Consider the following 21760-nt stretch of genomic DNA (forward strand, 5'->3'; position numbering starts at 1 on the left):
CGTATTTTCAAGTCACAAACACGATCAGTCATTGACGCCCGTACGTCAGCAGTAGATGTTGCCCCTGGCAAACGACTTGTGTGTTGGAGAGCGTGAACGGCTGTTCTGTGACCGGGGTCTCCTTCGTGACGCCGTAGAACTTTTTTACCGCTAGTAGCGTAAATTAGTGCTTCTTCGAGCACAACACACAGAAACAAGCACCTGGCTCTCTTAATTTCTGGCACCAGCTAGGTTTGCCGTCTCTGCCCCTTTCTTCTATCCACGCCCAGCGCCATTTACTTTTAAGTTCTTTATCAGTTATAACTGATAGGATGTCTTCCCCTGGCTTCATGAATTTATTCTCCATCTTTTGACTTCGGTGAAACTGCGTTGTGTCTGTTGCGTACAAGACAACTCGGAAGTAACCAAGAAGTCATAGCATTCACGCTACAGGTTAACTCGGAGGAGAAAAAAAAAAGAAGTTTGGGATATTGTCACAAAACAATATGCAGCAGCAAACACTAAAAACATATGCAGCAGCAATTTATGCTTATTTTGGACAAAGACGAATATGCGTGTAATTTCCGACCTGTAAGTTCCGAGTTTAGTATATACAGTCAATGATACGGTCAATGGGTTTACCTCATGCATTCACTAACGTCAGGGTGGAGATCAACAAATAATAACGTCATGACGCACACACATAAAACAGCGCTGTTATTGGTTCTGAAGCAGCGGTAGAGATCCATTAGAGACAACCATTGTATGGAGATGCAGATGGAGATGCATGTTAATGCCAAGTCTGAACACAAACTGGTCACTTGGGATATAATAGCCCAGATCGGATCTTAATGCAAAGTCTGAACAGGCCCTACTCGTGGGCCAATTTTAGAATCATCAATTGACCAAAGATTTTTGGAGGAAACCGAGACCCTTGAGAAAAAAAACCAGACAGGCAAGGCGCAGAGAGAACGTGCCTATCATTATAGTATAAAAATATTATAAGGACCAATAATGGCCTTCCACTGGATTGGCTGAGGGCCAAATCAGTTTTTACCCTCAGACTATACACACAAGCTGTCAAAACACACACTACATGAGTGTTTGTTACACACAGGAGGGATTAATTCAACACACTGCCACCAAAATGTCAAGAATAGGGTGTATTACAGTATTTCCATATTCACAGTATTTCCACATTGAGCACATATACAGGTTCATCAGCATCGGCATTAACATCAGCATGATCTTGTCTCAGGTCAGGGTCAGGCCATAGTATTTCATCAACTTCACACATTATGTCTTCTCTCGCCAGGCAGCATGGGAAATATCCCCTTGTGTGTTGGATCCAACCCTGGATAGATTCCAGAGAAATGTAACATCATAAGTTTGTATCATAAGATTCCACATGTACGCTTTAGTCAGATATGTGTATCTATGACAGATGTATGTTTATATTGCTGTTCTCTTCTCTTCTCTCTTTGCTGTTCTCTTCTCTCTTTCTTCTGTCTGTACCCGATGGGTCCCTCCATATGAGCTGGGTTCTGCTCAAGGTTTCTTCCTGTTAAAAGGGAGTTTTTCCTTGCCACCGTCGCCTTCAGGCTTGCTCTGGGGGTTTCAGGCCGGGTTTTTGTAAAGCGTCTTGAGACGATTTGTATTGTTATTGACGCTATATAAATAAAATTGAATTGAATTGAATTGAAATATCCTTACAGGCATTCACCATTGCCTCCAGGAGATTGTGCTGTGTGTATGGGTTGTGGTCATAGGCTCTCCACCGCCACGCTGAGAAAAATTCCTCTATTGGATTCAGAAAAGGGGAGTATGCTGGCAGAAAAAGGACCCTGAACCTGGGGTGGTCATTGAACCAGGTGCGAACCAGAGCAGCCCGACTGAAGCTCACGTTATCCCAAGTGACAACATATTGGACTTGCTCTGGTTGCCCTGGCTCCCCTTCCTGTTGGAGAATGTTATTGTGCAGCTGATCTAGAAACTGAAGGAGTAGTGCAGTGCTGTATGGACCCAGTATGGCATGGTGGTGGAGGATGCCACAATTGCTAATGGCTGCACACATGGTGATGTTGCCTCCCCTCTGGCCCGGAACTTGTGTGATTGCATGCTGTCCAATGATGTTGTGGCCCCTTTTGCACCTTTTTGTGGAATACACATTTTACTCACACTGTCACAAATCGTACTCGAGGATCGATATTTTTCTGATCTCTCAGGGCTTGACCAATGCAGTCACTGACAGCAATATCAATGCTATGTCTCTGTCGGACCACACATCTATTGAACTTTGTGTAAATGTACAATCAGACCAGAGGTTGCGCTAGACTTTTTCGTTGTCTGTCATTTTGACTGACAGGGTCATAAAAATCCCGTCATAATATATTTTTACCCGTCACTTTATTATTATTATTATTATTATTATTATTTATTTATTTTTAAATGATAATAATGACATATTCAATAGCATTTAATTTTCATTAATTTTTAATTAATATTCAGTAGCGGTGGAAAAAAAGATTCGGCTCATACAACCGGCCATCAAAGACGACTCAAGAATCATGAATCATTCATCTTCTGTACCCGACTCAAAGACGACTCAAGAATCATGAATCATTCATCTTCTGTACCCGACTCAAAGACGACTCAAGAATCATGAATCATTCATCTTCTGTACCCGCTTATTCCTTTTAAGGGTCGCGGGGGTCTGCTGGAGCCTATCCTAGCTGTCATCGGGCGAAAGGCGGGGTACACCCTGGACAGGTCGCCAGTCTATCGCAGGGCAGAATCAAATCTAGATGTCTATTTAACCGGCTCAGTTGAGTCCTACAATCCTGTTTGATTGATATATAATCAATAAACTGCACCATTCACCATTCAAACTGACAGATTGCCTTCAGATTTTTTCGTCAGAGCTTTAAAAACACGGTCCATGGCGGAAAATATCAGGTTAACGCGACCCCTGAATCAGACGCACTTAGGCGAGGCAGATGGAGACTGAATACATCTCTGCTGCAGAATGAAGTATTTGCTAATTGGGCTAATATGGGCAGCACAGATACTTTGGCAATGCGAGGCTTCTAAAGCTTCCATTAGAGGCATTAGAGGCAAAATCATAGCAGAGACCTCTTGAATGAAGAAAGAACATTTAGCTAATATTTCAAAATTGGAATCAGAAGTAAGTAGAATGGAAAAAGAATTGGCAGACCATTACTCTGAAAACTTATTTAAAGATATCTGCAAATGTAAATTTCAGCTCAATGACATCTTCAATAAAAAGCAGAATATGCTCTGTTTAGACATAAAACATCATTTTATGAGTCAGGGGAGAAAACTGGCAGATTATTGGCCAGACAATTAAAAGAGCAGAGTTGTGCCCACACAATTCCGGCAATTAGAGCAGGGGGTTCTCTGGTGACGTCCTCTCAGGCAATGAACAATGTTTTCCAAGAATTTTATGAGAATCTGTATAGATCATCTGGCACTCAAAATTATTTATTATTGCAAGAATTTTTCACAAATGTAAAGCTTCCAACTATATCTCCTGAGCAGGCTGCTCTTCTTGATGATCCTGTGTCTCAGGAAGAGGTAAAAAAAAAATTCTATTCAAGCTATGCAAACAGGGAAATCACCTGGAAGTGATGGGTTCCCGGTCGAATACTATACATTCACAATACTATGCATGGCACATGCTGTACTGTATAGTGCAGTGTTTGTAACTTACAGAAAATGCTTCTGATAAGATAGGCCTGTTTTACATTAAATAAATTATGTAGGATGGTGTTTTATCATTATCAAAATGCTTCATCTCCTGCACCTGGCCTGCTGGCAGTTTTTACCCAGCTCTACAATGATGTATTTCTTTTAACTGCCTTCTTGAGGTCTTTCTCTTTCTTCTTAATCCATCTCTGATTTAAAGCATAGATTGTATATAAATATGGACTACACGTTTCCACTTCCTCTCATTGGCCAAACTCATCCTATTTTCTCGGGGATATGGGCGGTGCCATCTTGCGAGTTTGTAGTCAGAGTCTGATCAGTACGATCCGAGAGTGGAGCCACGCGATATCGATGCCCCGCCCACACTTCCTCCAGATTCACTCGCGTTTTCGTTTAATAAATACTACACTCTGCTCTACCTCCACCTGTTACAAGGAAATGTTGGATTATACACTGTACTTATTTTTTTTTTTTAGTTGTCTTTTACAAGTCTCACGGTCCCACAGGACCGCTTTACGGAGCGGTTGGCATGGGAACTGGTGGTCGCCATTAGGTCACATCCTGTTTTTATACTGTCAAATAACTAACTAAAATGAAACTTATTCAAAAAATTTACACTTGAACATTTATCAACATTATATTAAGCTCCCTCTCAAGGTGCTCAGGAACTTTTACACCTGCACCATCGAGAGCATCTTGTGTGGGAGCATCACCACCTGGATGGGAAATTGTACCAGGCAGGACTTCCTGGCCCTCAAGAGGGTGGTCCGTTCAGCGGAGTGGACCATCAGAACCCCCCTCCCCAACCTGCAGGACATTTACACCAAACATTGCAGGTTAAGGGCCACAAAGATCCTGAAACAGCCCAGTCACCCCGGACACTCTCTCTTCTCTCTACTGCCATCAGGCCGGCGTTTCCGATGCCTGATGATAGAAGAGTTTTTATCCTCATGCCATCCGCCTGCTCAACTCTGAGCCTTAGCTGGACTTAAATATCACTGCACTTTATTCATGTAGCTGCTAAATACTGTAAATGTATGTACATATACAACTACCCCCCCTCTAAGTTTACCAGTCTATATTTTTATTCAGTCTATATTTTTATTTTTATTTTATTTTATTTTATTTCTCTATCGGTGTACATTACACTTATATTGCTTACCTTGTGTGCAAACTACTGTTTACTGTAGTACTTATATTTTTTTACTACTGGCTGCAGGTACAACAATACATTTCACTGTGCATTGTACTATGTATAACTGTGCATGTGACGAATAAAACCTATCTATCTATCTATCTATCTATCTATCTATTAACTACATAAAATGACAGAAACCATCCTTCAAATAAAAGTTATTTGATGTGTATTTTAGTGTTTTAGTTTGGCCCAAGTCTCATCCACTAGCATGGAGAAGGTGGAGCTTATGACCTATACTGCAGCCAGTCACCAGGGGGAGCTCTACTTACTTTGCAAATAAGGAACTGTCTGGATTCCAGTGAGGAACACGGTGTTAATTTGTGAGCCTTAGAGGTTGTTGGTCTTTGTGTTTATTGAGTTTTCACATTGCAAACAAACATATTTAATAGCAGCATCTCATGTAGCGTCCTTTGCAGTATTCAAGACTCTTGACACTGTACATCTGAAAAGACACATCAAAGTGAAAAACCTAGAAAAAAACACGTCGTATTCAACAGTCGTCGTCTTTGCCTTGAACGAGGCACTGTACACTTTTCAGTCGCTTCATTTCTCTTTAACCAAACAAAATCCTGAGTCCATCCGATGTGCCCTCAACGCCTTTATGTGTAAAGTCTCCAACATCCTCAACTTTTCCTTGCGTGACAAACCTACTTTCTTTTACATTCACTGTATTACTGCCCGTCCAGAAAGTTCCTGCAGTGGTTTCAAAGCCCAAAAATATCCAAGTAAGACCCAGAAGAACCAGAATTACTCGGTGAGGCATCAAAAGCATCAGATGCTCCTGTGGAAAAGAAATATTTACACAACAGGCGTCTTCCAATAAGACGGGTAAAAATAAAAAGAGCAAATTCTCATGCACATTTTATATCAGCTTCAGTATGACTTGTACAGAGAGTTCACAAAAAGTGGATTCATTGGGGGATTTAAAGAGAAAAATACACAGTTTTAGAAAAGCAAACAGAAGAATAACACAATTAACAAGTGTTGCTGTGAAAACCATGAAAGATACTGAGATGCTCTTTTTGCCAGTGTATTAATTATATTTAAATTATTTGCACTTAAAGAGTCACTTCACCTAAATTCAAAAAATAAATACCTGCTGCTGACAAACAAATAACTATATACCAGAAAAAGTCTTCGTATGACCTACAGGAGTGAAACGACACACAGAGAAAGAAGAATACAACTTTAATGACTGGTAAAAGATTTAAATCAGGGGTGCCAAACACACAGCCCGTGGGCTAAAACCCGGCCTGTCAGGGGATCCAATCTGGCCCTGCGGGATGAGTTTGCAAAGTGCAAAAATTAGGTAGGAGACAATAACAACAATAACTGCAATTTTTTTTTTTGTTTTGTTTTTTAATAAAATTGGCACCTATTCCTAATTTGTCCACTAGAGGTTGCGTTGTTTAAGTAAGAATTGAGAACTAAACAGCAGGTGGCAGCAGTGAGCCGAAATTGCAGTTTTGTAAAAGGATTTAGACAGAAAATTATCTTAGTTTTGACTAGACAAATGTTTTCATTTCTTATTAATGAAATTAAAAACAAAAAAGTGACACCCCAGCTCACCGTCTAGTATTTCGTCAACCCGTCTATCCCCCACGCTACCTCACCTCCTCCTTTGCGCCTATCATAAATACTACTGCCCTGTGAGAAGGCTATCATTTGAACATATATATATCCTGATTGGTAGGACTATGCTGAAACAACTGTGTAGTCTTACATGATTTTTATATGTAATTTAACAATTAAACACAAGAAACGCAAGCACCATCAGTCTTTAGACCTGTGCATTACTGATCATTGGAACACACTAACACGCCCTTTTATTGTGAAGGACATTTAAAGGGGAATTACCGTTTTTTACAACCTGAACCTTTTTTCTGTCAAACAAGATTCAACGGTATGTCTCTTTGCCCTGCCTGCCGTAGCCACATAGCATTTTGCAACTAAACTAACTTTTCACTCCAAAACTGCAGGCCATCACCGCATTAAGCCCCACCCACATGATTTGATTGGCCCAGCAGGTCTTTGTGGGAGTGTAATCAGTGCCCAACAGAGAGACTCCAGACCAGTTTTCCACTGCAAAAAATATTCATGAGCAGGGGAAGTCAGGTCGGCATCCAAAACTGGTTTCGTAGATAAATCTCACATATATATGTTTGCTACTTGCTACGCTTTTTAATTTTTTTCTGATCACACAAACTATGATTGAGGATATTTCACCAATTTTGGACAAAATATTTTGGACTAAAAATATTTATTTTATATTCCAGTGAAAGGGGAAAATAAAAAAGACTGGCCAGTTAAATTCACAAGTGTGATCAGAAAATTAAAATTAAAGATTCTAATATTATACATGGGATATACTGCTACGTATATGGCATGTGCAGGACAAGTGAAGAATGAGAGATTTCTAGGCTATCTACAGGGTGCAGGTTCACTGCAGGATGAATTTTGTTGGCAGTAAATACAGACTCTTGCATTTTAAAGCAACAACACACAAGAAATCAAACATTAAGTTATATATTATGATGGTATGAGATGTTGTTCCTGATTGAGTCATCTACAGGCACCAATAGACTTTACACTATAAAAATAAATTACAAATTCACAAACTTGAAATCGAAAAAGTGAAGAATTTCCACAGTTAAATCCTGATGTGTTTAAGGAGTGTACAGAGCATAGGTCTGTGTATAAAGTTATTTTTTTTTACAGTGCAGCAACAGTGCAAATATGTAGTTGTACAAATAAAGGCAAGAAGAAAAAAGGCAAAATGTAAATTCCCTGTTTAAAATAAACATTGAAGAAGCTGCAAACCCAGAGCAGCATCCAGTCAGCGCTCTGCCCTGTTGAGAACCACAGAACAAAACAAAACAACCATTAAAACACAAATACATGGAAAAAAACTGTGTTATGTACATAAATGCTGCTAACTAGAGGGACTTAAATGTCAGCGGAGTCCCAAAGCAATTCAAAGGTTAATCCGGCCAAGACTTGATGTGCAGCTCTGCGGTCTATATTGGACCCTGTGATGGGGGGGCCCAGACCGGGATGCATGTGTCCTCCGTAATAAAACAAAAGCATGCCGCACGCACGTTGCGCTCAGTCTACGAGTTGCGTGATGATTTGCGATTAGTGTGGAACATGACTCATGTGGCAAGACGGGAATGCAGCAAGAGCATGTGCACACATGTACTCCCATCAGCCAGAACATTAAAACCACTGTCAGGAGAAGTAAATAACATTGAGCATCTTGTGACAATTCAATGTTCTGCTGGGAAACGTTTGGATCTGGATGTTACTTAGACATGTAGCACCAACCTACACCAGACCAGACCAGGCAGCCCCCCATCACCCCATAGCAATGACATTCCTTGATGGCAGCAGGCAGATGTCAGATGACAGCTCTGAGTCCCGGAGTGATTTTCACTTTGAGTCGTGGCCTCTCATGAACTCCCTCTTAGTAACTCACTAAGTTTGAATGCCATTATCCGTCTCTCATCGCGGACCAGACATTGTGTGTCAGTGATGAACAATGACAAGCTGCGTTCCCTGGTTTCCATGCTGACAACAACATGTCCCCGCACCTAAACTAAAACACTACTTAAATTTACTTTTAGACTGCAGCGACGCATTGTTAACCTTTGCCAGTCTATGAGTACACTGGCCTGATCAGATCGTGACATTTTCAAAGCGGAAAAGGGTTAAAGCAAAAAGAATAATTATCGGATCATTCATTTAGGTGAAGTTGTGCTAAAAAGAAGACCCCAAACGTGCATGTCGTAAAAATATTTTTTTTACGTGAGATATAGAGGCAAAAGTAGATTGCTGGGAGTTAAACCTGGAAAAGAAAATTAAACTGAATTTTAAACTGGTTTTGTATATGGATTAAATAAATCAAACATACTGTATATGTGCCTTCATTTAACCATTTTAATCTAAGTTAAACATCCTAATTTAAAATATGCAAAATTAAATATGGACACAGTTGATTTGGTTGGGTTAGATAATCTCTTTTTCTACCCATTCGTGCACAGTTTATATGTTGTCAACCCAGACCCTACGTAGAGCCTGACGTGCACCTCTCCAGAAATGTTGAACTGCGACTGGTTCACTTGGTAGTAGCTTGTTTCCGCTTCAGTATTTCCGGCTGCTTCTCCATCTCCGCAATTTTCTAATTGATTGTTTTGGATTAATAAAGATGGAACACATCAAGGTTGGTTAGATACATATGTAGGTTACGTACATACGTAGATTACGAACATAGGTTTCCAACATATGTAGGTTACATACATATGTAGGTTATGTACATACGTAGGTTACGTACATAGGTTACGGAGTCTATGTCCCGCAGAAGTATGAACCTTGCTTTATTCATAAATCTAACAAACCAATTCTAATTTCACTCACAAACTAGCCTCCTTAAATTAACGTCAATATCTTTAATACCTGTTGCTTAACAAACCAGCTGACAGAGTGTCTTTCTGTACACCAGAGAGCAAAATAACATACCCACACATCTAGTAAATTATTAAAATGAAATAGTGGACTCAAAATGAGAGATCTTTCTATCATCAACTATAACAACCATCATTAACATCACCGCCTATGGCTCTAACTTTATAGAAACCTTCAGTGGTGCTATCTTCAGTGGGACCGTATGCAGAGTGTTGATGAAGGGAAACAGCCTCTCGCTGGAAGTCTTAGAGAAGCTGTAAATGCTCGCGTTTGTGTCCGGATCGTAAAACGTCACTTTCTGTCTGCCGCAGTCCAGATGTACCCTGATCCTCTGGAGTGGCTTCTTCAACGTGAGGACTTTGTCCCTAACCCTTGGCGAGGACACTCTGTATTTGCCGTCGTGGAACCGTATGCTCCAGCATCCGGTCTGCATTCCTGCATTACTCTGCGCAGACTCTACCACAACACCCACCGCCCAGTTTTCGTTATCCTCAACCTCGACGTCCCAGCTGTGAGTCCCCGAGACAAAGCCCTCGGAGCCCACAACGGTGACAGAGTCTTCAAAGCTCTCTGGTTTTTTTGGACATGTCTTGTTCTCTTGGTGTACATATATTACGGTGTCCAGGTCCTGAGTTAGCTTAACGTGTGGCTCTGCAGTGTTGGGGTCTAGGATGACAGGAGAATACGAGACCATGTCCTTCATCTTGCTCCAGATGTTGAAGCTTAAGTTGCCCATGTGTTTGGCCACATCTACCAAAGATCCTGAGTCAAAACGTGGATCATCCAGCAGGGGGTGCTGCTGTAGTCTTTCCACTGCAGCCGAGAAGTTCTGCAGGAATGGCACATCTTCAGCTATGAGCTCCTCCTCCGTGGCTCTGATTGTTTCCGTCAGGGCTGACATTTCTCTGCTTAAATCTTCGATCCTCGCCCGCATCAGCTGACTCTTCTGTTCCTCTTCCTCTTTCAGTGCGGTGAGCCTGAGCTCCTCTTCTCTTTGTAGAAACTGGTGAAGCTCCTCAAACTGCTTCTGAATCAGCCACTCTGTTTGCCGAGCCTGAATCTTGTTTATCCTTGCTGAATGACACCACGCAACGTTCACTTGACAAAGGTGCTCCAGTTTGTCCCTTAACGGTTTTAGGCGATTTCTGAGTTCCCTCTTGTGATCCTGCGCGGCCTCATCGACCGGTCTGAAGCTGTCGTAGCCGCAAAGATCCTCGGGCCTTGAAAGAGTTTGCCGTGAGAAGGCTTCACACATGTTCTTCAGGACCAAGTTACAGAGCGGGTCACTCTTTGAGGATCTTCTCTTACAGATCGGACATTCGAGAATCACTTTATTTGTCCACCATTTCTGCAGACACAGTTTACAGAAGATGTGGCTGCATGATAGCACGACCGGATTGTCAAAAATGTCATGGCAGATTGAGCAAGAAAGGTCTTTCTCTGCTTGAAAAATCCTACAAGCCATTTCCAACTGACGATTCTTTGTCGCGTTTCAAAAAACTCACAACCCGTCAAAAGAGCAGCTATATGACCAGTAGTCTCTAGAAGTCTGCTGCCGTATGCCTGTGCTCTCAGCAAATAAACTGTGCTTCTTGGTCTATATGGCTTCTTGGTCTAACAGTCAGAGAATGGGTGGAGGCTACCAGGACGATTCCTGTAAATGGAAATCTATTGTCATTAAGTGCCTCTTTGCCTTTTTGAAAGATTTTTCCACTTTATTTTTGTGTGCATCATGTGGACACAGGGACGTGCACAGACATTTGGAGGGGCTATTGCTCTAACCTGGACATTTCGTCACAGGACTGTGCACTGTTCTGGGCATTATCATGTGGCCCACCTATACAAAACAATTAAGAGTGTAAGTGTTCAAATAATAAAAAAGTGTTATTATTGTTGCGATCAATGCAAGATCTAAATTTTTCCTTATCGCACTACGAAGGTATGTGCAAGCTCAGCAGAGAGTTTGGAGATGGAGCTGTCTCCAATATAATAATTCATATAATTCTGCATAAGTTCTAGAGTGTACCTTTAAATTAAGGATACCATTGTCCACAGCATCTATGTTTCTCCTCATCACACTCCTGACATGGCCCTTTTATAGTAACTCTCTAACACTCAGCTCATCACCCTGATTATGTAGTCTACCTGTCTGATGTGTTGCGTGATGCTCCGCACGTTCTCCCTCACTCTCAGGTCTGGAGCCTTGTGTTTGGGCCTCATCTTAAATAGAATAATTAGAATCTGAATTAAGTAACTTATATAGTACACTGTACTTTTCACTGATAAAAAATGCATGGACAACTGAAACCTCTGTTGCAGTCAGTTGAATTTCCATATAATGTGGATACATTCAATGATTCTGGTGAAGCCCAGGAATTACACTGGAGAATACTTACTTTTATATTTTTTTAAATAAATATGTAGCCTACTTGTATAAAGAACAATCACAATATATTACAAAGCCTTAGTGAACCTGTTATCTGGCCTTACCATCCCATATTTCACTATAGCTATTTTATTGGATCATACGGGCGGTGCCATCTTGCGAGTTTGTAGCCAGCATAGACATATATACATAGACGCCACATCGACTGCTGCCGCCTACTGGAGCGGCGTGCCTACAGGGCGGCCATCTTGGAACAGGGACACTCGCTCCTACAGTGCATTACATCTATGGAGGAATGGTGTTTCTACACAATAAAAGTGATCATAAATCGCTCAGTCGTCAAGCTATTTTCAGGAGTTTATTTGTTTGTCAAACGTCAGACATGACAGACAGACAGACATAGATAGAACAAAAAGAACCCAGAAAACGTTCAGGTGTGTTCAGGTCTTTAATGCATTGCTTGAAGGGTATACATTGCATTTGAATATAATAATAATAATAATATTAATAATTATATTGTTATTATTACTTATCATTATCATTATATTATTATATTATTTTTATTATTACCGGTATTATTATTATTATTGCTATCATTATCATTATATTATTTTTATTATTACCGGTATTATTATTATTATTGCTATCATTATCATTATTGCTATTGCTGTTATTATTATATTAATATTATATTATTATAATTATATCACTATCATCATCATTATTATTATTGTTATTGTAGACATAGGAACAGCTTGCAGGAACTTACAGGATCAGGACTTTGTTGCACACTGCAGGACACAGAGGAGAACTTTGTTCCTCATGGCTGTCCAGCTCCTAAACTCCCACCACCCTGATCAGTATCATCATCTCTATGAATAAAGTGATTTGATTGATTCCAAATATTCAAGCTAAACAGGTTCTTTGAATTACCAGAGGGTTAAGTGGCAGAACTTTGAAATATTCAAGGAAAGAACAGAACATTAACAATCCCCCCAGAAAACTATTTACAAGAGTATTTACAAGCCTTTCATGAACTGGAGCTAAAACCCCTGAAAGAGAACTGTTTTGCACAGTTTCTTTCTTGTGCTGCCACTCTGGTATTTGAGTGAGTTAAGTTTTGTAATGTGGTGCAGCCTAATTTTGAGGAACACAGACACCACTAGTTTCAGTAGGTAGGTAGCAGTAGTCTGCTGATAACATTAAGTAGAATTTGTATTTGGGTAGTAAAACCATAATTTTTATCATAGCTACATGTGTGAAGTTTTTAACAAACGTTTGGAAATCGGTCCAAAATTCAGCGAATAATTCTACTTTGAGATTGAGGAGTAGCTCTTTCCTTCATTATAATACATTATATTAACTACCTAAAATGACAGAAACCATCCTTTTTTTTAAAAAAAGATTTATTTTTATTAACAGAAGCTAAGACAGGATATTTATGGTGTTTAATAAGCATCTACAATTTGTCACAATGAATTCAGGTGCATTTTACAGAGGGAACGTACATAAATGTTTAAACTTACAGATACACCACAAAAGGATGATTTTTGAATGTCAGAAGAGAAATGAAATAATAATAAAAATTCAAATAATAAAAAATTCAAATAATAGAATAACAACAAAAAACAAAACAAAACATGAACTTCTCCCATCCCACCCTACACCCCCGTATGGCTCTCAATTGCCTTTCATTTACGTACCTACACAGTCTATGTACAAGATTTATACATATGCCCATCTGTACACATTTGTTTGTATATAAATGAATATACTACTCACTACTCTCAAATACACCAAGAAAGAAGAATTTACAGAGGGCTAATTTGAAGCCGGTCCAGGAAGGTTCACACCACCACAGTCAACCAAATCTAAAGAAGGCAGAATGTCTATGAAGGGGCCCCAAATTTTTTCAAAGGATATATACTTCCCTCTCACATTATATAATATCTTTTCATGTGTGCAGTAGGACACAAGCTCATTAATCCTGTGTTTCACTGATGGGGAATTTTCAGATTTCCAGTTAATTAGAATACATTTTTTCACTGCAGTACTCGCAAGTAAAATAAAGTATTTCTTATAGTAAGTCACATTAACAGAGCTTGTGTCCCCCAGAATCCACAGTTTTGGGTCCTGAACAATGTGAATTCCTATTACCCTTGAAGTTAGATCAATCGCACGTTTCCAAAGTTCTTCTATCATTGGGCAACTCCATAGCATGTGTAGAAGATCACCATCGGTCACCTTGCATCTCTGACATCTGGAGGAAATGTTGCTGTCCATTTTATGTAACCTGTAAGGGGTGTAGTATGTCCTATGAAATATATTAAATTGAATTTGCCTGTATTTTGTGGAGATTAATACAGTCTGTGCCTGTTCCAATAAATGATGCCAATCCACCTCCTCATAAACACAGCCCAGATCAGTTTCCCATTTTCCTTTTGTAGAAGTTTTATCATAAACAGGTAACTTTCCATTGATGATACCATATATAGAAGATGTTATTCTTTTTGTTAATCTGCATAATTTGTTACACAAATAGGTTTCAAGAGGAGTTTCTTTGGGGATATCTGGGAATGTTTCTTTAGAATTCTCCTTAACCCAGTCTCTAATTTGTAGGAATTTGAAGAGACTATTTTTAGGAAGACTGAATTTTTCATTTAATTGTTGGAAGTTAGCAAATGTATCATTAATGTATAAATCAGCAACTGTTTGGATTACTCTATCTTTCCATCTCCGCAATACTGAGTCAGCGATATGGTGTGAGAGGCTGGGATTATCCCATAAAGGTGTCCTTCAAAGAAAAAAAATATTTGTATTGAGAAGTGAGTGTGATTCTTGCCAAGCAGCAAATGCGTTCAGAATTACTGAATTGTTTGTGAGTGTGGCTAAACATTTTTTTGTATCTATAAATGGAACATCCTTTCAAGGCATAGACTTCATCTCATGCTGTTCTATTGGGACCCATCTAACCTCACTCTTCTCTGCATGCAGCCAGATCCAAATTGATCGATACTGAGAAGCAAGATAATAATTAATAAAGTTTGGTAGGTTAAGTCCTCCCCTTGGAGCCTGTAGGGAAATGAGTTTGACCCTAGGGTTTTTCTTTTGCCATATAAAAGGAGTTATGATTTTGTTAAGCTCATTGAAGAAACTCTCGGGAACATTTATAGAGAGACATTGGAATAGGTAAATAAACTTTGGCAAAATATTCATTTTAATAGGGTTAATTCTGCCTATGAGAGACAGTGGGAGATCCATCCATCTCTGAAGATTAAGTTTGGTTTGTTCCAATAATTTTGTATAATTCTGTTTAAATATATGCCCATCTGATATGCCAATTTGTATACCCAAATATTTGAAACCATTGATGCACCATTTCAATGGGTCAGTGAGAGCTCTAATATTGTTATCCTGTATATTTAGTGGTAGAATCTCACTTTTAGTGTAATTTAATTTATACCCTGAAACTGCACTATATTCTTTGAGAGATTTCAATAGAGGGAGGACTGATGTGTGTGGATCGGTCACAAATAACAGGAGATTATCTGCATATAAACAAAGTTTATGTTCACTTGAGCCAAATTTGAATCCAGCTATGGAGGTGTTGGAGCGTATAGTGATGGCTAGTGGTTTGATCGCAAGTGTAAAGAACAGGGGGGAGCTTGGACAGCCTTGCCTCCAGCCTCTGGATAAGGGGAAAGTGTTAGACAGAACGTCATTGTTAAAATCTTAGCTTTAGGAGCATTAAAAAGTGTTTTAACATACTGAATGAATTTCTGTCCAAAGCCCATGGCCTCTAAAGTCCGGAATAGAAAGCTTGGTTCAATCCTATCAAATGCTTTGTTTGCATCCATAGATAGTATAAACATAGGATTTCGTTTTATTTTTTTGAGCGGTGTTCAGTATGTGGAGCAGTCTCCGCACATTATCTGCTCCATGCCTGTTTTTATCAAAGCCTGTTTGGTCAGCATGAATCATCTTTGGAAGGACATCTTCCAGTATAATAGCAATTAGTTTGGATAGTATCTTATAATCTGTGTTTAGGAGACTGAGGGGTCTGTATGAGTCACATTTCTGTTTGTCCTTATCTGGTTTTGGAAGTAGTGTGATTGTTGCAATTTCCAATGAGTCTGGTATTTTTTTATTTTCGAGGGCTTCCTTAATCATGTTCGTGAGGGGGGTCAGTAATTTTTTTGAGAAGGCCTTATAATACTCGACAGGGAAGCCATCTGGCCCGGGAGTCTTGTTATTTTGTAAAGAATTAATGGCTTGAAGTACCTCCATTTCTGATATGTCTGCATCAAGCAGCTCTCTATCCTCATCTTGTAATTTGGGAAGGGTTATTCCATCCATGAACCTTTTTGCTCCAATATTGTCAGCGTCCTGCCCAGTTTTGTATACATTTTCATAAAATTGTTTGAATTCTATATTTATGGATGTTGAATCTTTGTGGAGTCTGCCGTCCTCTGTTATTATTGTATACATTTTTCAGATGTTTCCTTTCTAATTTGCCATGCCAGGAGTTTGCCTGTTTTGTTCCCAAATTCGTTATAATGATATCTAGTCCTGGCCATAGCTGCTTCCTCTTTGTTGGTACATAGATTATCATACTGCATTCTTGCTGTCGTTAGTGGGTTAAAGTGCTTTTCCTTTTTGGTAGCAATGTAGTCCTGTTCCAGCTTTTTAATATCACTTTCCAATTTAGTTAGTGTCTCTCTATTTTTATTTTATTTTTTTTTACCTTATGGGCACTGTATGATAAAACAGAGAAATATTTTGCATCAAGGAGCTCTTCTGCAATTACTCACATTTTTTCTCCTATCATGTCAATGGACTCCTCACATATTGTTGACAACAGATACGAGGCGCTCCCTCTGCCCTCCTGGCCATATGTTTTAATATGCTCTGCCATGGGGTCAAATTGGGATATTAACTTGAATATCCCCAAATAATTGCTGTTACGTGGCGATCCAAGGAGCTCGTCACTCCCTCTGAATGCCAGTCCTCTTTCTCCGACAAACTTGACCACTGCCACACGTCGCAGAACATCCCTCCAATATTCCCTCGCATCCGAAGTTTGCTTTCTTGTCAGTTGTGAAACGAAGAGGGCCCTCTTTCTTTTTTTTTTTTTTTTTTTTTTTTTTTTTTTGTCCTGTCCAGCATCGAGGCAAGCAGAATAATGATCTGTTCTTCATATTGTGCTGAGCAGATTTTGATTTGCCAAGGGGAGCTTTATGAATGATAAGGCTCCTCTTGATAATCTCAGTTAAACTTTATTTTATTTTTTATACATGTTGGTGGATGGACCTTTACATAATATTGCTGAACCTGACACGGAGAGAGAAAGAGAAAGAAAGATAGAGTGGACAGGAGTTGAGAGAAAAAGGGGGGGGGGGGGGGGGGGGGGGGGATGGAGAGAAAAAGAGGGATACACCAAGCAGCAACTGCTACACCTGTTGAGAAACACAACAAAGAACATCACCCGGTCTCGGCCGGAGAGCAAGCTGACAATCCTAAAAGGCACACAAAAGAGAAAGATTACACTGGGGTAGACAACAACCATGGCACAAAAGTTTTATACACTCGTGTTTAAGTCTACACATACATGTTTGTATAACACAGCAGATAACTAAACCACAGTAGTCCTTAATGTTCACGGTTTGTATACACGGTTTAAATGTTCACCAGAGGATGCAGTGACTGTGTCACCATGCAGAATGAGGATGAAGAGTGTTTAAAGATGGCTGTGATGGTGCAACCGTTCCCCCAAGGAGAGCAGACAATGGACAGGAAGTCCCAGGATCCCAACCACCAGCAGCAACCCCAGGGTGCGTGTCCCCACCACCACACCACAGAGGGACATGCCTCCATCCAGCTGGTGGCATAGGAGGCCCCCGGCCAGAGCCCCCCCCCCAGCTGCGGCGAGCAGGCCCCGGCGGCCCAAGATAGGCAGCCACCAACCTCGCCAGGCAACCAGCCACCCGGGACAGGCACGGAGCAGGGTCCACGGCCCCACGAGCCCGAGGGCAGCACCCCCCACCCCCACCAGACACGCGGCCCAGCCGAGAGGGCCCTCTTTCAATGAGAACACTCTTTACTTTGTCACTGGATATAGTTCCCCACAGGCAGGATTAGTAACAGTTTCACACCAGGAGTCTTCATCATCATCCCACTGCTGTACGGCACTCTCAGGTTCGTTCCCGGCCACTAACATCTCACCCTCCGCAGGCGAATTTTTCCCGATTTTGTGGCGCCCCCTGGAGGCCACGGCGCCCTTAGCATTTGCCTATATTGCTATATTGCTATAATGGGCCAGCCAGCTGAGCAGGGGTTGAAAGACCCCTCTGAATTAGTAATGTATGTTTACCACCATTTGTTATTTGAATTCTGCTACCCATGTCTTAATTATTTAATTCCAATGCTTCTGCAGAGTTGTCACTAAAATCTTGTTACAGGCGTCTTTGAGGCTACTGTGAAAAAATATCTACTGAGCCAGAGAATATATGCTGCAGACAGAGGCGCACCTTGTCAACAGGCAAGGCAGGCAACTGCTTGGAGCCCCGTGCCGCTAGGGGGCCCCCGATTGCCGGTGGGATAAACGAGAATTTCGTCCATAGGGATTGAATGATGGATTACGTGATTTTGCGTGCTCCTGTCCTGTTGTACAAACAATACATCTGTACATGTATGCTATCTGACTGTGTTCAAACGAGTTCAAAGAATCCACACATATAGCCAATTTTTTTTTTTTTTAAAACGACAGACATGCGCGATATTCTTACCATGTTTTGCTTAATTTAGCAACAAAGCTAGAAGATAGTTGCTAACGTTCACTGGTCAAGACGGCTGAAGTGCACACACACAGTTCTAGTGATTATAAGAGATGTTGTCCATCGTAGTGAAGTATCATGATACATACTTATGTAATCGATATGAATATGATTGTCACACATCTTTTAATGAACACATTGATTCTCGGATGGCCAGCTACACCCGGTAGATAAATAGCAACAGGCGAATACGTATCAAGTGCCAACGTAGAAAGGGCCTACTTAACACGAGTGCATATCAAAATTCCGATTGGATGGAATGTTGATTGACATTGGCTTTGCTCAGTCAAAATCCAGCCCAGGTGGATAACTTCCTCGTTTCGAAAATGAACGTAGCGAATGGGTGACGTTGTATCATTCAGTAACCTAAATTGGAAAATTAGCTGCAGGAAAATGAAGAGGAGCTATCCATCTGGTAGTGAAAAGAAGAAGAAAAAAAAAGAAGAAGAAGCAAAAAGAAAGAAAGACAGTGGTAAGTGGAGCAGATAATGATTTACTTTAAATTTTGTACAAAGTTTATATTGGGTTGTTAAAGCAATTTACTGTATTTTATTATACAATTATTTTATTTTTATTTTTATTTATTTATTCTTTACTTTTATTATTTTATATTTTCCAAAATAACAAGGTTGTTCATGTTTAGAACATTTGGAATTAAAAAAGGTTTTATTTCATACATTTTTCGTTGGTGTCAGATTATTTATAGCCTAACATAATGGTGATGAACACTGGTTGGTAGGGCCCCCTAGGAATTTTTGCTTGGGGCCCCCACAGACTCTAGAATCGCCTCTGGCTGCAGAGATGACACAGGTAATTACTTCATTAATTGAGTTGCTATTATGAATTCATTTACTCTAGGCTGGAGCCTATTCCAGCTGTGAGGCGTGGTACCCCCTGGACAGGTCTCCAGTCTATCACAGGGCTAACACAGAGAGACAACCATTCACACTTGCACCTACGGCCAATTTAGAATCACTAGTGAACCTAATGAGCATGTCTTTGGACGGTGGGAGAAGGCCAGAGTACCCGGAGAGAACCCACACAGACACAGGGAGAACATGCAAACTCCACACAGAAAGGCCCCAGTCAGGGTTAATATTCTTAAAATGTTTATTTCAGAACAACTCAGGGCTTTGACGTGATTTTCAGTAATTCAGACTCATTCTGGAAATCGGTAAATTGGTTGGTAGAATGCGTTTTAAACCAGTGGAAACCCCTTATAAATTCTACGTGTTTGCTTTCTAGCTAAATGAAACTTTGCAAAAACTCTATATCATCAATTGCAGTAACAAATGGATTCTGTGGTTTTAAGATAAGAATTTATTCAGGGAAAAAATTTAAATGGTACACAGCAGCAGTTAAATAAAAATAGAACAAGGTAAGAAAAGAACAAAAATATCAAATATAAAAGTAATATTATTTAGGGTACAAGAAATATTGTGTACATCAATGTGGACATCATGAATATCATGAATACTGACAAATTAACAATGAGAAAAATTGCTCTTAAAAAAACAAATACTGCACAGAATGAGTATAGTGGCGCTTGCGGCCTTCAGAATTTTCTACATTTCTGCATGAAAATGACTCGGATTTTTACACAAGTATACAAAAAGAACCCAACCAAAGAAAATTAACTGTGTACTTATTCATTTTTTTCTTAATCATTTGTTCATATCTCTGAGTTGCAAAAGGCACAAGCCTTGTTTCTAGTATCTTGTGTGACTCCCCTTTGCAGCACTAACAGCAACTAAATATTTCCAGTAAATGCTGATCTGTCATGGCTGAGAGGAACAACTCACATTTCCGTTCTTTTGTTTGACTTTGGTTCTGTTAGTCTATTTTCAGGACTCCGCTAATGTTTTGAGTCATTTTTATGTGGAAATGTTGAAAACTCTGAAGGCTACAAAAACTTTTAAGGGACACTATACACTAATATCTTCTATCCTCCTGCCGTATGGCACCATCTTTTGGTCGATAACTCACACCGGCTGAAACCTGCAGAGACAGGAGAGAGAGACAAGACATTAGTGGTGCACCATCTTAACACTTCTACTCGACCGTCCTGTTGTGTGTGGGTTAATGATTAATGGTACAACGGCATGCAAAGAGGAGATCTCCTCACTTTCACACACACACACACACACACACACGAGCGGTACCTGCTGATTTCCAAATATAAAAACATTAACAACAGAAGCACATTAATGACATGACATGGTGAGCATCGTCCGATGGCGGCTCTGTTTTGGGCCATGTGTTGAGTTGTTTGCTTTGTAGCAGGGATTTCTTCCACCACAGAGCTACACATGCAGCTCAGGGAGGAATGGGTAACACCGCTGCTCTGCTCTGCCTCCTCAGCCTGCACACAAACCCAGTATGGAGCACTGGGCCGAACTGGGAGAGGAGGCACAAACACTATCACACGCATACATTCACATTTACACATAAAAGCTGAGGAAACACAAAGAGAATAATCACCAGTAATATTAATTTATGTGTAAATAGCAGGTAATTTAAATTAAAAAAAACTTTCAGCAGTACAAGCAAAGGACTAAGTAAAAAGGTGCAATATTATTGAATTATAGTTTCCTGGCTAGGATGAATGTAATATGAAAATAATATGGCTCAAAACTGTTTGCCCAGTACGAAACAATACTTCAGCGACACACTTCTCATACTAAAATAATATGCTAAATAAGTGTCCTTAAATGTCTGGTTTTGCCTTTTCAAAAGTCTAAAACTGTCACATTTAGCTTGAATAATGAGTAAAAATGATTGGGGAAATAGTTTCGGATTCATTTATTTATTTATTTTTGCTGAACTACTTGATTTACCAGGAAAAAACAAACCAAAAACTTTTTAGCTCAATGAAATTAAACTTGCTGAAGGACACGCAGACTAGACACGTGGCACATGCGCAGTCCGCGCACAGTCATTAGGATCGCACAGTATAATTTAAATACATCCATACGTGCATTTAACAAAATAAAATCTTTTAAATTTAGTGTGAAATTTTATTTATGTGTCTATAGATGCAGTTTCACCCATGTAACACGTCAGTACAGTAATTCGTAGGAATAAAAACGTGCAGAATAATGGATAGTATCTTATAATATAATATCATAATTTAACATTAACATTGGGTCAAACATTGATAATATTTATCTGTTAGTT

General features: G+C 39.9%; 1 protein-coding gene across 1 annotated transcript; it reads right to left on the bottom strand.

Moving 5' to 3' along the window:
- Nucleotides 1–9512: 9512 nt before the first annotated feature.
- On the bottom strand, nucleotides 9513–11584 carry LOC311486930 (E3 ubiquitin-protein ligase TRIM35-like; the record flags this gene model as incomplete). Its single annotated transcript, XM_084542951.1, has 2 exons — nucleotides 9513–10712; nucleotides 11510–11584. The coding sequence occupies 2 exons, from the start codon at nucleotides 11582–11584 to the stop codon at nucleotides 9513–9515; spliced, it is 1275 nt and encodes a 424-aa protein (XP_084399077.1).
- Between the last annotated feature and the right edge of the window lie 10176 nt (nucleotides 11585–21760).

Source organism: Chelon labrosus (genome assembly GCF_963514085.1).
Source record: "Chelon labrosus genome assembly, chromosome: 4".
NCBI classification, from domain to species: Eukaryota; Metazoa; Chordata; class Actinopteri; order Mugiliformes; family Mugilidae; genus Chelon; species Chelon labrosus.